We start from the raw sequence: 17224 nt of genomic DNA, 5'->3' as shown, positions 1-17224 counted from the left end.
AACATTTGTAGGGATAGCTTGCCCAGCCCCACCCCTACCCCCATCATTCTGGCACAGAGAAAGAGTTGACTCCCCTGAAAGTCCTGGTCACATGGGGGCTGGGGAAAGGTGAGTGTGGGGCTGCCTCCAGCCTCCTGAGAAGAGGACATAGTTCTGCCTCTTCTTCCTAAACAGTACTTTGAATTTCTTCTCTTAAAGCAAGCAGATTGGCTCCAGGGAAAGATGCTATTCCTCACCAGAGGGACAGAGAGCTGCCCAGAGCATGCCCTGGCTGTTGATGGCACTGAACAGGTATCTAGCTCAGAGCTGCACAGAATGCACCGGGACTAGGGGATCAGAGTGGGAATCCCCTCCTTATGGACACCTGACTGGCAGAGATAATGGCCCTTCTTCTGCACCAAATCTGGGGCTTGGAAAGTGAAGTGCCTGGGCTCAGGTCCTCCTAAATCTGCCATGGTTTTAACCCAGTGTCTTTCATACCAAAGAATGGGATGAGATGGGATGGGATGGGATAGGATGGGATGGGATGGGATGGGATGGGACCATTTCCTTCAATGGAGCTGGGCAAGTTTATGTGTTGCACATGGGGACAAATAAAGCCAAGAAGCAAGATGGTTTGACTTGGCATCGAGTGGCTGAGGACCTGTATCTGCTCCCAGTGCTGTTAGTGCATCTTTTGTAAGAGATCATAAATGAAAACTGCTGCCACTGGGATGGGTGGAAATGAAGCAGGCAGAGTCTGGCCCTCTGTGTAGGATCAGTAAAAATCAGTCAGTTAAAATCATTGCCACCTGCAGTGTGGCCGGGTGGTGGTCATGTGCAGTACACCTAGTGCACTGGCTGCTAGCTACCATTTTTGAAGAGCAAAAATAATTTAGGAACTGCTTTTACAGATCCAGTGGAGGGACATCTTGATAGCAGAGGCAGCAGCCATGTGACAGTGGGGAGAGAGATTTCTTCTCCCAAGAGCACTGCTGCAGCAGGCAGGAGAATTAATCCAAGTCTATTTTCTGGAATTGATTTAAGACTGTGTTCATTTATCTGCAGCTTCTGCTGAAACATTTCATATTTCAGATCTGATTTCAATGTTTCCAAGGCTGAAAGGCTTTTTTCTCTAGGGAGGAGCAGTTCTACAAGAGAACAACAAGTAGGAGCCCTAGGGAAGCAGCAGAGGGAAGGAATATTTTATCTTTAGTAACTGGTCATTTCCATTTTGGAGGCAGTGAAAGAAGAACCATCTGGTGTGTGCTGAATATTCACTACTTAAACAATGACTTGGTTATGAATATGTGCATGTGTTATTGTTATTTATTATTATAGGATTCCCTAGGTGTGCTTGGCACTTCACAAGCAGAAAGGAAGACCAGGGCTCCTGCATCTTGATGTGTCCAGTATAAATTTGACACAATGCTCAAAGCATCCAGTGATGGCAGACGAGGGTTGGACAGCCAGCTGGGGGTGAGAAGGAAAATGCCAGACCTGTGAAAAAGGGCAGTGCACAATTTCTGGAGCAGTAGCTGCTTCTACTGACAGAAGATTGCTTCGGAAGGCCATCCTCACATATTAATGCCTGTTAGTTTGGGGCTTAATCCTCCCTTGCAATGAACACCATTTACATTTATTCATTTAATTTTCTACTCCTTAAGAGCTCTGCTCCTGCAATGTCCTGCCTGGAAATGATGCAGAATGTCAGGAACCTTGCTCCAATAACTTTCCATGATAGTTACCTGGGAGTGATGGGTCTGCTCAGTTGGCTTGAGCATTATAGCTCAGGAGCTCCAAATCAGTCAGCTGAGACAAATGTTTTTAGAGATGTTTTATTGTGTACTTTACCTGATAGTCAAAGTATCTTGAAAGCAAGAAGAGTCCCATCAAGTGGCACCATGATACCTTGTTGTCAGGATATAACATCTGGTGTTGAGGCCTGCTGAGGATGTCGGGAATTCGAGATCACCCTGACACCCGGAGAGGATGCTCAGAGCTTTGCAGGAACAAAATGCCTGAAGTACTTCCCCCTCTCTTGTCCTTCTTTTTCTTTCCACTACTGGAGCTTTTCCATAGGGTGTTTTGCCACAGCATTCAGCCATTCCTCTGGTGCTGAGACAGTATTATGGGCAGGGTTTGACAAAGGGAGCAGTTGTAAGCACTGGAAGGGAAGAATCTTGAGTCTCTTAGAGGAAGAATTCCCACACCATTATGAGGACAGAGTTCAGGGGCATTTGCAAGGCCAGGGAGATGGAGGAGAGAGTGGACCACAGTCAGGGACAACAACCCTGGCCTGAGCTTGGGCCCAAGAGTGCCTTCCCTCCCACAACACTCCCTTCCCACCTATCATCAACATTTTCTCTTCCTGCTGTTGTGCTCTGGCACACTGAAATTTACTTGACTGCAAAAATTTGTTTCCTGACACCACCAACAAGCAGAAAATAAATGAAATATTGATTTTTGCAACAGCTTTCCTGACACAGCAGGGCACGCCATAAATTGTGGCTTAGAGCCCTTTTTTCACACAGGCTGTTTCTCCATTGCATGGGCTAGCTAGAATGGACCAGAGCATCATGAACAATGTGGTATCCCAACTCCTTGGAAATGTGTTACCATCTCTTCCTTTGTTAATAAACATCCTCCCTCAGCACAAGTGAAGCAGCTCAATGAGTTGGCCTCTGAAGGCCATTTCTCACTATGAGTAGAAGCTTAGTGTTAGATTTGTGTTTATGGAAGATCACATCCTGACAACCTATGTAGTATAAACCAGAACTGAATGAGGAAAGGGCTGAGCACCCTTTTGCTCTCAGCATTCACGCCTCCACCTAGGCAGATTTGAAGCTGGTCAGCATAAAGGCATGCTGTATTTATTTTGTTGTTAAACTGAAGACATTAGGCTGACCCTGTTACTTTTCTGTCATGGTTTGACACTGGCACAATGTCAGTGCTTCCATGAAGATACTTTCTTTCTGGTTTTTGCTGTGAGATGTGACCAGGAATAAGCAAAGCAGGCTCTTACTTAGGGAAAAAGAACTAGAACTTTATTAACTACTCTACAATTACAGATAAAAAGGAACACACACACAGGGAAAATGAAAACTTCACAAGTGCATTTCCTCTTCTCCCCCCTACCAAATTTCTAACACAATACATTTTGTTCTTCAAATCACCAACTCTCAGTCCAGCACCACTTTTTAGACAATCAATCTTCAGTTTATTAAGAGGAGAGGAGTCTTTCTTGTACCATGGGCTTCCCCTGGAAACACAGCTGAAGCCTCGTGTGTTTCTGTGTCACTCGTGGCACCGCCCGGAGTACATCTGCCGTCGTGACTTCTTCTTTTCCATGTCTAGTGCTCTCACCACTGAACACGGACTAGAACTGCTTCTAGGGTTGTCTTTTAAGGATGCTCTGTCCTGATCTAAAAAAGGCACAGTCTCTCTTTTGGGACACCTGTCCCCACAATCTCTCCTTTTGGGACACCTGTCCCCCCCATATTTTTTCACCCTTTGGGGCCGAGGGGCACCAACACTGAACCCTCTTGGTTCTGAGGCCATTGCCTCCCCCTAGAATGCAGTCTCTGTGTCACAAGGAACATGGGTCTGTCTATGGCTATACAAAATAGTCCAGCAAAAGCTACTCCATCATCTCTTCTCACTAGGATTCTTCTCTATTCTTCTACTATCTCTCACTCGCCCAGACCTCTCTCACACTGGCCCATTTCTTTCTTCATCTTCTACTCTATCTTCTAGGAAAGGTCAATGTTCTGTAAAGTTCTCATTCTCTAAAAAGGGGTTAAAAGCTCCTACAAGCGGCCGGCTGAACCCCCCCCCCTCTTCTCCGTCCCAGCCGTGCTGCCGGCGCAGGCCCATGTTTATCAAGCTTCAAGGTTACAGTCCCAGGCAGCGGCTCTTTCACTCTCTGTGTCTCTCAGGGGGGGGCTGCCCGATGGCTCCCGGTGTCTCTCTCTCTCTCTTCCACCCTTCCACCCCCGGGCTCAGGCCTACCTCTCTCGGCCTCATGGCTTTCCCCTCCCCCTGCCCAGCCAGCAGCTGGGCCGGGGGAGAGACCCGAACTCTTTCCCGCCGGAAACCCAAGAGGACCCTCCCAGGGGAGAGCTCTGCTTTTAACTCCGTGTTCTCAGAGGCGTGTCCATGTCTCAATGGTCAGGTTAAATGCCAATATTAAAGTCTGAATATCCATTGGCCCAAAACACAGCATCCCAAAAAACACATTTCCTGTCAAACCACCACATTCTACCCTTCGCTTCTGAGAACACACTTTCTAAAATTATTAACAAAATTACAAAACACTTCAACACTTCTACAAAACAAGAAAACTTTCATCTCCAGATTTTACTATGCATCTACTTTAACTCAATACATGCTTTGTTCTTATTCTTCTTTGGTCTCATCTCACAGCTTTACTCACAACTTTATCTTATCATTCTCTTAAAATTCGATTCCCGGTCAGGGAACCAAAAATGTCATGGTTTGACACTGGCACAATGTCAGTGCTTCCATGAAGATACTTTCTCTCTGGTTTTTGCTGTGAGATGTGACCAGGAATAAGCAAAGCAGGCTCTTACTTAGGGAAAAAGAACCAGAACTTTATTAACTACTCTACAATTACAGATAAAAAGGAACACACACACAGGGAAAATGAAAACTTCACAAGTGCATTTCCTCTTCTCCCCCCTACCAAATTTCTAACACAATACATTTTGTTCTTCAAATCACCAACTCTCAGTCCAGCACCACTTTTTAGACAATCAATCTTCAGTTTATTAAGAAGAGAGGAGTCTTTCTTGTACCATGGGCTTCCCCTAGAAACACAGCTGAAGCCTCGTGTGTTTCTGTGTCACTCGTGGCACCGCCCAGAGTACATCTGCCGTCGTGACTTCTTCTTTTCCATGTCTAGTGCTCTCACCACTGAACACGGACTAGAACTGCTTCTAAGGTTGTCTTTTAAAGATGCTCTGTCCTGATCTAAAAAAGGCACAGTCTCTCTTTTAAGACACCTGTCCCCACAATCTCTCCTTTTGAGACACCTGTCCCCCCCATATTTTTTCACCCTTTGAGGCCGAGAGGCACCAACACTGAACCCTCTTGGTTCTGAGGCCATTGCCTCCCCCTAGAATGCAGTCTCTGTGTCACAAAGAACATAAGTCTGTCTATGGCTATACAAAATAGTCCAGCAAAAGCTACTCCATCATCTCTTCTCACTAAGATTCTTCTCTATTCTTCTACTATCTCTCACTCGCCCAGACCTCTCTCACACTAGCCCATTTCTTTCTTCATCTTCTACTCTATCTTCTAAGAAAAGTCAATGTTCTATAAAGTTCTCATTCTCTAAAAAGAAGTTAAAAGCTCCTACAAGCGGCCGACTGAACCCCCCCCCCCTCTTCTCCGTCCCAGCCGTGCTGCCGGCGCAGGCCCATGTTTATCAAGCTTCAAAGTTACAGTCCCAGGCAGCGGCTCTTTCACTCTCTGTGTCTCTCTCTCTCTCTTCCACCCTTCCACCCCCGGGCTCAGGCCTACCTCTCTCGGCCTCATGGCTTTCCCCTCCCCCTGCCCAGCCAGCAGCTGGGCCGGGAGAGAGACCAGAACTCTTTCCCGCCAGAAACCCAAGAAGACCCTCCCAGGAGAAAGCTCTGCTTTTAACTCCGTGTTCTCAGAAGCGTGTCCATGTCTCAATAGTCAAATTAAATGCCAATATTAAAGTCTGAATATCCATTAGCCCAAAACACAGCATCCCAAAAAACACATTTCCTGTCAAACCACCACATTTTCTTAGCCATTCAGCTTTACCTAATCAAAGAGAAAACCTCTCTAGACACTGTGGGTATTCAGATTTTGAAGGCTAACTACCCAGAAAAAGAAAAATCAAACCAAACCAGAAACTACTTCATAAAACTTGCAGTTAAGTGATAATTTAAATCAAGCAGCACCTGGTTTACCACAGAGAGAATTCATTTCTTTGAAAATGTCACAACAAATAGCAGAGGTTAAATTACTCATTCCAGAGAAAAATCACCATCAGAATGTATCTTGAAAAATAAACTAATGGTGCAGGCTAAGGCAATGGACACTTTGAGATGGAAGAAATTATACATAATTTGGGATGCAATTTAAAGTGAAACCTTCAAAAATGTTGGGCAGACTGTACCAGAGCATGGCATCAACTGGAACAGTATTTTATTCTGTTTGAAATCGCTGAGCACAAAGAATTAGAAGATCTGGGTACAAAGCTATGAAAACTGTCATCTTCCAGTCATTATCAAGTGTAGCCCAGATGATTGAATGGGAGGATGGAATCACCAGCTCGCTGACAACTGATAGATTCTGTCAGTGGTTTCCTACCCTACTTGCTAAAGGGACATATTGGGAAAGAGTCCATAGTAGGGAAAGGCCCTGCACACAATTGGCCATCAGGGAAGAGTGGAGTGGTGACACAGAATCACCAAGGCTGGGGTGCGAGAGGGTCTGGCTGTGGTATGCTGTGCTAATTTCTGGACAACATCTGCACAGTAGGTAATGAGAACAATAAACTGTTCTCACATGTGTTTCTTATGCCCAGCTGCCAAGTTCTTCCGGACAAAGGCAGATAGCATAACCCTTGCCATACTCAAAAGACAAGAAAACCTTGACACATGAGTGAAGTGATTTTACTTACCATTGAAAAGCAGAATGGGGAAATGGGGATGGGGAATCCATCTCCTGGGTCACAACCAGACCCAGAGAAGAAAAAGGGAGAAAATATTTTTGAGTGTCACACACCCAAGTTGTCTCATGTGTTGATTTTACAGCAGGAGAAAACCCAATTCATGCAGTACATGTTGCTACTTTTAAATGCTTGCTCCAAATTAACTACTGTTCCCATTTTTTGCTTACTTCCTGTGCTAATCTCCTTATTTACCCATCCCTCTCTTATATACACATGCATATACATAAGCAAATTCATCCCCAGTCAACTTCTCCCCCATTCCACAAACAGCTCATAATATCAACACAACAGCACTGAAAGAGGATATTTTGCTATATTGTTAAATATGAATCCACTGTTTTGCCAAATCATAAGCATCAATGTGCAGAAGAATTTTAATGAGATTGTGGGGAATAATCTGCCTCACATCTTCCATTCCAGTGGAAACCAGATTTCCCCTTCCCTTCCCTTCCCTTCCCTTCCCTTCCCTTCCCTTCCCTTCCCTTCCCTTCCCTTCCCTTCCCTTCCCTTCCCTTCCCTTCCCTTCCCTTCCCTTCCCTTCCCTTCCCTTCCCTTCCCTTCCCTTCCCTTCCCTTCCCTTCCCTTCCCTTCCCTTCCCTTCCCTTCCCTTCCCTTCCCTTCCCTTCCCCCATTTTGGCTACAGCTTTTGATGTTCCTTATGCAGGCAGGCTTAATGTCTTTCATGAGATGCAGTCCCCTCAGTTGAGAGTCTTTCATGACATGAAAAGACTTCTCTGTAATTTTCTTTTTTTATTATTATTTTGATGTAAGCTGTTAAAATATGGAGAAAACACTGTCTGATTATTTAAAGATAAAACCTAGACTGGGTCATGTATCTCTATTGCAAGGCTCAGTCTACTTTAAATTGATGAGTTGAGGGAATATTGGAGGATTTTTATTCTCAGTAGTCGTGACAGGAGAATGAGGGAGGTGGGAGTGAAAACTAGATCTGCTCTGAGCAGCTTCCCCTTCAGTTCTGCCAGAGGTGTCTCTTAGCTGCTCATCACTGCAGATCCAGTGCCTACGGGATTGGTTTGCACTTGCTTGTGTTATTGCCACTGCTTTTCTCAGAAATGTCGAACCATTAAGGTTACCTGGGAGAAAAGTTATTTCTAATGAAGAGCCCTTGAACACTTGGTTGCTGTCATCACCTTCCACACTAGTGCATGTGCAGGAGACAAGCACAGCCGCTCTCTTCTCCAGTCTTCTCTCCCTAGAAACTGAGACATGAAACACGCTTTCATTTTGCTCTGAACCTTCAGGCAAAGGCAGAGTCTCCTGTGGAGTTGCAGAGTCTGTGCTGACGGACTGGCCAGTAAACCTAGGACCTAAGATTGTGTAAAATGCATTTTTCTTTGACTTTTCACCAGTGCAGAATTTGACTGTCTCCAGGGACACAGCTGCAGGCCAATAGCCCTCTTCTCTCCCCTTCTCCTGTCATGGGGGGCTCATCTGTGGAGGGAGACAGGGATGCTGTTCATGAGAGCTGGGAGGGTGCAGCACGTAGGTGTGTAGGAGAAGGAGAGGCCGTGCACAGAGCCTGTGTAGACAGTACAAGGAGAGCGTGGGTGGGCAGAGGGGATGAGGGTGTGTAGCTGTCAGAGAGCAATCACGTGTCTGCAAAACTTGTGCCAGCACTAGGCTGCTGCCCAGGCACCACCTGCCCAGATCAAAGCCTTTCCTGCTTGTGTTAAGGGAGGCTTTGAACCTGCAACGACTCCCCCCCACATTTCCCCTTGCCTCCAGTGCTGGTTCCAACAGGGGCAGCTTTGGGGAGGCACGGGGACACACAGAAAACTCACCTTGCCTCCCTCACCCACACTGTGGGAAGGAATGGTGCTCTGCGGGCTGGAGGGGCAGAATGCCTCTTCCCACCCTTCTGCTCTCCCCGTGGGAGTTATCAGGACCTCAGAGGCCCAAGAACACCTTTCTCTTCTCCTGGGGCGTGTTGTGCTCGGTGGGAGGCGGACGGAGCTGCTGCAGGTGCGGCTGGTGCTGAAGGGACAGCTACGGGGAGCCGGGCCGGGGCAGGAGCTCGGGGAGGGTCGGGAAGGGAGACCACCGGACAGGAACAGGACGCGGGAGGGAGCTGTGGGGAGGGAGGGAGAAGGAGAAGTCCGTGGTTGAAAAGCCCAGGGACAAGGACAGGAACAGGGAGGGACACAAGGCACTGGACGGAGAGAGACAGACAGAGGGCAGGGGCATAGAAAAGAGGGACAGGAACAGAGCAGGAAGGGAGAGGAAGAACACGTCAGACTCCGGGTGCACTCCGGCTCGGCTGCCGCGGGGATCTCGGCATGGCCGGCTGTAGGAGCGGCTCCGCCGGCGCCAGACACGCCGGTACCGGGCGGCTCCCGGCGCGCCTGGGGACAAGGGGACTGCAAGGTGGCAGCGGGCAGCCCGCAGCGCCGAGCCGGGTCGGGGCCGCCGGGGCTCTGCAGACACCGGCGCTGGGGATTCCTTGAGGCTGCCGGCGCGGGTGTGCTCGGGGCACCCGCAACGCCACCCAGCTCGCTGCCCGCCGCGTTGTGCCCCTCGGGCTGTCCTGTGCCCCGACCATGCAGGCTGAGCCCCGGGGCCGGGGGTGACCGCCTGCCCGGCGGGGATGCGTCCTGCCCGGCCACAGCTGCGGCTGCAGCTGCGGGGCTGCTCCGGCTCGGTAGCCGAGCGCCGCAGGTTGCATCCGGACAGCGCTTGACCAGCTGTTTTGTACATTTTCTAATTTCGTGCAGAGCGGGGCAAGCGGTCATAGAGGTAATCTGTAGATCCGTGGCTTTAAGGGATAAATTAGAGCACTGGATTTGATCCGTATTGCAGTGGATTAGAGCAACCTCTCCCCCCTCCCCTTCTCCTCCTCCCACCCCTCCTTTCCAATTCACTCCCCCCTCTTCCAGCACCACCTTTTTTCCTCTCATGCAATACCAAAACTGACCCTGCCTGGCAGAGAGACTGCTAGGCGAACAGAGCAGTGCTCGCGTCGCCACCACACCGCGGGAGCCGCCTCTCCCCTTCCAGCCGCTGCAGCCCCTCCGGGGCACCGCTGCTGCAAGTTCCCCGGAGGCTGGCGCCGGGGCCGGGGTGTCTCCTCCGGGAGCCGGGGAGCGGTCGCTGCCCACGGGCTGTCCCTTTGCCTCGGCCCGGGGGGGGGCCGTGGGGCGGCGGCGAGGGAGAGCGGCCCCCGGAGGGCATTTCCCGAAGGCAGCGGGGCCGGGACCCGGCAGGAAATGGAAGGATGAAGTGTGCAGCCGGAGCGGTGATGTTCCTTCTCTCCTTGCTTTCCCCCGCAGGAACGTAATCCGCAATGCTAGTTCTCAGGTTGCTCAATGTTGTCGCTCCAGCCTACTTCTTGTGCATCTCCCTAGTGACCTTCGTCCTCCAGATCTTTGTCTTCATCCCCAGCATGTTCAGAGACCCTTCCACCACCCCACTTTTCTCGCCTGCTCTGCTGCATGGGGCCCTCTTCCTCTTCCTCTCAGCTAATGCCCTGGGCAACTACGTCCTTGTGATCCAGAACTCCCCCGAGGACTTGGGCAAGGACTTTAACTTGGGCAAAGGAGCCGAAGTGGCAGACTGGCTGGATGGAAGCAGGTCCCCTGGCTCAGCCTTGCCCGGCACTCACTTCTGTAGACTGTGTTCCAGAGTCACCCAGAGGCATGACCACCACTGTTTCTTCACAGGGAACTGCATCGGGAGCAGGAACATGCGAAACTTCATCATGTTCTGCCTCTACACCTCCCTGGCTTGCCTTGACTCCCTGGTGGCAGGCATGGCTTACATTTCTGCTACACTTTCCATGTCCTTTGCGGACCCACTGGCCTTCCTCACTCTTCTGCCTCACTCCATCAGCCAGTTCTTCTCAGGTAAGGACTCCTTGCTCAGAGATGAGGAGCATGTTCCTCCTCCAGGGCTCCTGGGATGGGGGGACCTGATCTGCCTTGGATAGTCATCTGTGCGGAGGTGTGGTATGGAAATGGTCCAGAGGGGCAATTGGCCTTCTTTGGAGGCTACAGCCAGCCTTTCCAAAAGACTTCACCTGAAATAGAAGCTGGGACCCACTCCAGGTTACGTCCATAGCTACATTCCCAATGCATTAGGCTCTGGAATATGCCCCGTAACCAGCTTGGTGGTGATAGAATAGAGCTATCTGTGGTGCAGGACATGTATTGTAATTAGACAGAGGAGATGGATTTCACTGCAGGTATGAGGGATCTTTTTCCTGTCCTATAGGTAGAGGTGGGGGTGGCCCTGTAGGCTTTTGTGCCCTACAAATCTGCAGGTTCCCCATATCCCAGCAGGTATATCTTATCCAGGTCTACTCACTGCCTCCACTGTCACCCACCTCCTGCCTCCTGGGAGTGCAAACTTACTAAGATCTTTTCATCCTTCCAGCACAGGAGAATTGGGGTTCAGGCAACAGAAACTGAGAGAGGAGTTGATGTGACATGGTTAGGTACCTGTCTTGTGACCCCAGTCTGGGACACAAGTCCACAGAGAACCATGGGAAATTCTCTGTGCTGCTTTTTGCAAAAGCTCCACACCAAAAGCAAATACATCCTTCTCCTTGCTTCCATTCCTTACCCTTCTTTCTACTTCTTCCCCCTCTCTCCCTGCCTTTCTGTAAATCTCCACAACCCTTCTCCTTCCCTCTCCTGGTTTTGCTCCCATAACTCATCCTCTGTTCTTGCAGAGCAAGAAGCCTTGGCTCTTCACCTTTCACACACCCTCAAACTCTCCAACCTCAACCCTTTCTCTGTCCAAACCCAAGAGTTAGATAGATCCTGACCTCAGAGAAGGGATTATGCAGACAGCCTAGACTACTACTCTGCCCTGAGAGTGGCTGCAGAAAATTGCTGTCTCCCACTATGAGCTCCAGCCTCATGCACTTACATCAGCTTTTACTAGACTAAAATAGGTAGCCCATATATTTTTGCTTTGCAGCTTCAGCTGAACTCAGTAAGAAGGGAGTCTGTTTTGGCTTGTGCATTGTCACCAGAAGTGTTGATTAAGATCTGAGTGTGGAGATTCCACTGCTGGGAATACAGGAGCCAGAGAGGTCCTAGCTTGCTTTTCAGATTCCAGGCTGGAATGCCATCTGAAAACAAACAAATATCTCCCTGCTTGGCAAATTGGCAGATTTGTCATGGTAATTACTGAAAGACAATAAACATGAAATCTTGCCATGACGTTTTTATGGAATAATTTTTTCCAACTAGAAGAATTTTTTGTAAATAATATTGCATGAGCTTTACTAGCACTAAAAACACTGGGAATGATTTTCCCCTGTGCCTAAGCTCTGCTCAGCACAGCACTCTGGGAGGGGGAGCAGGGATATGGGAGGAGATTATCAAGGAATTAGTTCTCTCTGACTCTGAGGGCTTGTCTGCACAGTGATGGGTCCTGGCACATATTTGCAGAGACACTGAAGCGCCCCAGCTCTGGTGGAAGCAACTGTGATGCCAATACAGCATGTGGACAGTGTTTGAGTGGGACACAATGGGTCTGGATGCAGAGCTAAGAGCCAGAACACCCTTGAGAGGCAGCAGCTTCCAGCAGCTCCCACCAAACCTCTAGTTCTGCTGAGAACTGCTGCCTCACACAGCAAGATACAGGCATGTGTTGTCTTGATTGCTTGGGAGGAAAGGCCTACTGGGTTTCTACCAGTGCCTTTAACCTCCATTTCAGGAGAGAAAAACACAGTCTTGAATGGTTACCTGGAAGGGTTGCTCACACAGTATTTTTCAGCTAATGTAACTGTTACCTAAGGGTTGTTGTATCATCCAAACAGAGAACTGCGATAGCAGGGAAAAAACTTTATCTTTCTTCTTCTCCGTCATGCCCACTGTACTGCAGAAGTAGTAAAGGAGGATGAAGGGTTAATCTGCTGGTCTTATGTCAACTAAGTGTTCCTGCTTTCGTGCTGGGCAAGTTTTCAGCTGGCTCATTCTGCCCAGACTGTACTCAGGCGTGGATTTCAGATTCTGACCCAAAGTCGATAACTACAGCCTACAATACAGCTTTTCTGGCATGGATAATATATGGCAATATAACCTTGAGATCACACTGGGTCACTTAGAGACAAAAAGAATCCAAGGCTAAAAGAGACTGGGGGGATCAGGGGCAAATGGAGAGCATTATTGTAAACACATCATATTGGACCACACAAAATAAATTATAGAAAATGCTTTATGTAGGAAGCCCGAAGAAAAGGTTTTAAAAAATGCTGTATCTGGAAAGGATGGCTCAGAGATGCTTAATATTTTCAAGGGGAAACAAGGGTAATTACTTCCTGAATATTGAATTTCATCAAGTCAGATAAATAAAGCCTACAGGTGCCTTGCAAAGGATCTAAAGAAAAGGTCTCTCCCCATATCCCATCTCAGTATCAGCTGTAGGAAAAAATAAATATCTGTCACACTCTGGTCCAGTAAAAGACGAATAAAAAATCCAGTATTTGGCTCTGGGCTTCTTACCTGGTAGATTAAGTTATTCTGACAGAATTGGTATGAGGATTTGTCATTATCCTAAGGGGCTTGTTCTTCTCTCGCTGTGTTGCATACAGAGCCCACTGAGCTGAATGGGATCTAATAAGAAGGGAAAGATGACATTGCATTTAGGAAGAAAATTGAATGATTCCTGCACCTTTTTCAAGTGAAGACAGTCTCTGAAAGCTTGAGGCTGTAGTCAGTGTCCTTACAAATTATCCTCAGAGGAGCCTGCCCCAATCTCTCACTTACAACACTGCCAGGTGGAAAAGATGGGATTCACAGATTGTGAAACCAGGTGATACCACCTAATCCAGCCTTCTGCATAAGGGACACGAGCGGTGCATATCCCATGACCCTTCTGTTGAACTTAAAACCTGAAGCACCCATGTACCTCTTTTAGGCAGCACACCTCTATTGCCCATGCAAACCCTGCTCTATCACAGCTGGTCTTGTAAGGCTCATGGTCTTCTAGAGGAACAGAAGCATGTGAGAGTTTTTTATTTCTAAACCTTATAGGAACCAGTGAAAATATATCAGCTATTTATACCAGTATTGACACACATTTCATTTCCTTTGTGTAAATATGGCTGTGTGTAAATATGGGTGTTTGATAATATACCAATATGCACATAATACGTGCATAAACATCATATGGGAACACAGAGAATTTTATATTAATGGGTTTAGCTCTGCTTACACACTGAAAGGTCACTCAGTGACACCTGCTGTTATACTAATATTTTCCAGAAGGAGTTCTAAAATCATTGTAGAGGAAAGGGCCTACAGAATATTTTTATTCAAATATATTCATCACGAACATATATTAAAACCCCCCAGTTGAATGAGGAGCTTCAGATATTCAAAGTATTTTGAGTATTCTAGCAGCAGCTAATGAAAGGAATTTGGAATGTAATTTAGAAAGGTTTCTGTTTCTTTCTTGTATTCACATGAAAACTGCCTTGTTCCAAAGGTAGGAAAGCCATTATTGATTTATTTTTCTATTTTAACATTTTATATATAGAGAGAAAAAGAAATCCAAAATATTTCTGCCTTGTGTTAATACAAACAGTAAGGCTTCTTAGAAGGATCTACATGCTGTAGGGTCCACTTGTATTTTCAAAATCCTAGAAATCTTAGATTCTAGGATTCTCTGATGAGCAGGTAAATCCTTAAATAAATTAATCATTGTTCAGAATAGTGCTGAAGTCTTACAGATATGCTTTACTTCTGGTTGAATTTGTCCCTGTAATCTAGATCCACACATAAACAGCAAAAGAAGAAGCGTACAAGTGACCACTGTCATTTTAGTATTTCTGCAGCTGGTCCATTCATCAGACACTATGAAGGAAATAATTTAATACAGTTAGAGCAACCAGCCTGTCTTGTTCCTACCTCCCCACTTGTGGCCAGAGAAAACAGCTGGTTTGTTGGTTCCTGGGGCTGTGTTAACTGCTTGTAGGGTGTGTCTAAGCACTTTCTTTTCTTGTCCTCCCTCCCTCCTGGTTTTCAGGAGCTCTCCTTAGCTCTGAGATGTTTGTCATCCTCATGCTCTACCTCTGGCTTGGGATTGGACTGGCTTGCGCCGGCTTCTGCTGCCACCAGCTGCTGCTGATCCTGCGCGGGCAGACGCGGTACCAGGTGCGGAAGGGAATGCTTCTGAGAGCCCGGCCCTGGAGGGACAACCTGCAAGAAGTCTTTGGCAAGAAGTGGCTGCTTGGACTTCTCATCCCTGTGCAGAATGTGGAGAGTAGCTACCGTAGGCAGAAAGAGAAATAAAATCCCCGTGTGTGTGTGTGCATCCCACGCACACAGCACCTTCCCTGCTCTCTCCCACTGTCTCCTGGATCACTACAGAGCTGGGCTACTCCATCTTTTGGGATTGCAGCCACTGTAGGAGGAAAGGATGAGCTATCAAACAGAATAAATTAAGCACATTTACATGGAAATCACAAACCATGTAGATGAGATACTCCAGCTTAGTAGTCACATCACTGCGCCTGCATAGGTGGCAACAGCCTTTGAACTAGCAGAAAACTTAGTCAGACCCTCCTGTGGCTTCCTGTCTGAACCCCTCAGTCCCCAGCACTATTAGTTACCCTCTATAGTCTTTAAAAACTGCATCAGGAGCCTGGGCTGTTACGGAAGATTGTAAAAATGGTGTCTAGTCTTAGGGAGGTTTTTGTGGAGTGGCTCGTTGGCACTTATATACATGAGAGCTTCACACGAGAGCATCATTCCAGAATTTTTTGGACAATGATCTCAGGTACATGGTGTCATTCTTGGGATTGTCCTATTCAGGGCAAGGAGTCGGATTTCAATGATCCTTGTGGGTCCCTTCCATCTCAAGATATGATTCTTGATTCATAATACTGACAAGCCCTTAATGACAGAACTGCAATGCAATCAAGCTGTCCTAGGAACAGGCTATGAACATGGTTAATGCATCAGATAAACCTTCTCTCCACGGGCTAGAAAATCAGGAGGAAAACAAAATCACAGGAGGAAAACAAAAAGAAATTTAGAATTTCTCATTTCTGTTATTGATCTGTTCCCTATATAATGATAGGTCAAGACTGTAGCTCTGCTGCTTATTTTTAGCAATCCTTTGTCCAATGGCAGAGTGCAGGCAAAGCTGCCCTTCTGACAGGGAGCAGCAAGCAGATAAATCATGGTCAGATCGAGGGACAAGGACAGGAAACCACAAAGGTGAATGAAAATGCTTTGTTCGAGAAGCTGTGTGATGAGACAGGCTATGCATACCTGTGAGAGAGACAGAAGGAAGTGTGGCCACACAGCAAGCACTTGGGAGGGTGTCAAGAGCATTGCTGCTGTGTCAGAGCCCTGATGCATCACCCTCTCACAGGGAACACCTGCACCATTAGGGCTGTGAAGAGTTCAAAATTCCAGAAAACAAGGCAGTTTTCCAGCCCATCAGGGCACTTCATTTTGCACTAAAACAAACAGAAAAATGCTTTTCTCAGACATCCCTGCCACACTTTAGTTACATGCTCTCCAGGGCAATTCCCTCTCGCATTGCAGCAGAGGGGTAAAATCATCCATGTTATAACTCCATTAAGGGTGTTAATAGAATTACTACAGGGATTAATCAGCTTCATGTGTCCATTGCTTTTTAGCCACAGCAGCAGCCCATTAGATCAGTGCTGAGATCCTGTGCTTACAGATGTCTTAACAAAGGATACCACAACATCTCTACCAGGGTCATAGCACTGGATTCCCCAGCAGCTGCAAGAGAGAAGCCTCTGCTTTGGCAAACTGCTTCAGCTTATGTGGGCTGGGTAGGAATCCATTGCTTCTCTTTAATAGGCTGGGAGTATGCTGACAAGCCATGAAAAATGTTATTTCTTCCTCAGAAAGGCTCTTGGTGCGTTCCTGATAGTGGAATGCCCCTTGCTTTTATCCTTGAGTTTCTCATAGGCCAGAATGGAGTCACTCATTCCTACAGGCTTTGTAACCATCTTTGACCACTTTACACTTGAATACACGTTTGAATCAATAACAAACAAAGTATATTGTGATGAGCAGAGTAACCTTGAAAATATACTGGAAAAACCCTTAGCTTGATAACTAAAACATGGAGGATACATCCTTCCACACTGTGTGTGTTCGCATGAACACACAATTGTTTCTGTGGGTAATATGATGTATTTTCTCCAACAGTGAACAATAAAAGGTATTCTGATTTTTTACATGAGCTGTATTGTGCTTTTTGACAGTGTGGTAGTTTGACAGGAAATGTGTTTTTTGAGATGCTGTGTTTTTGGCCAATAGATATTCAGACTTTAATATTGGCATTTAACCTGACCATTGAGACATGGACACGCCTCTGAGAACACGGGGTTAAAAGCAGAGCTCTCCCCTGAGAAAGTTCTCTTGGGTTTCCGGCGGGAAAGAGTTCGGGTCTCTCCCCCGGCCCAGCTGCTGGCTGGGCAGGGGGAGGAGAAAGCCATGTGGCCGAGAGAAGTAGGCCTGAGCCCGAGAGTAGAAAGGTAGAAGAGAGACACAGAGAGAG

At 47.3% G+C, this 17224-nt stretch overlaps 1 protein-coding gene across 3 annotated transcripts; it reads left to right on the top strand.

The window, feature by feature from the left end:
• Window positions 1-8901: 8901 nt before the first annotated feature.
• ZDHHC22 (zinc finger DHHC-type palmitoyltransferase 22) lies at window positions 8902-16901 on the top strand. Of its 3 annotated transcripts, none has more exons than XM_066552336.1 (3): window positions 8902-9049; window positions 9997-10569; window positions 14705-16901. In XM_066552336.1, the coding sequence occupies exons 2-3, from the start codon at window positions 10011-10013 to the stop codon at window positions 14968-14970; spliced, it is 825 nt and encodes a 274-aa protein (XP_066408433.1). In that variant the 5' UTR covers window positions 8902-9049; window positions 9997-10010; the 3' UTR covers window positions 14971-16901. The 3 variants fall into 3 exon arrangements, with proteins under 3 accessions (XP_066408433.1, XP_066408431.1, XP_066408430.1); XM_066552334.1 differs by lacking the exon at window positions 8902-9049 and adding an exon at window positions 9390-9463; XM_066552333.1 differs by lacking the exon at window positions 8902-9049 and having other exon boundaries at window positions 9634-10569.
• Window positions 16902-17224: the final 323 nt, after the last annotated feature.

This window comes from Molothrus aeneus, chromosome 6, assembly GCF_037042795.1.
Source record: "Molothrus aeneus isolate 106 chromosome 6, BPBGC_Maene_1.0, whole genome shotgun sequence".
Classification (NCBI taxonomy): Eukaryota; Metazoa; Chordata; class Aves; order Passeriformes; family Icteridae; genus Molothrus; species Molothrus aeneus.
The sequence above is the reverse complement of the archived record's forward strand: the minus strand, read 5'-3'. Positions and strand labels throughout refer to the sequence as shown.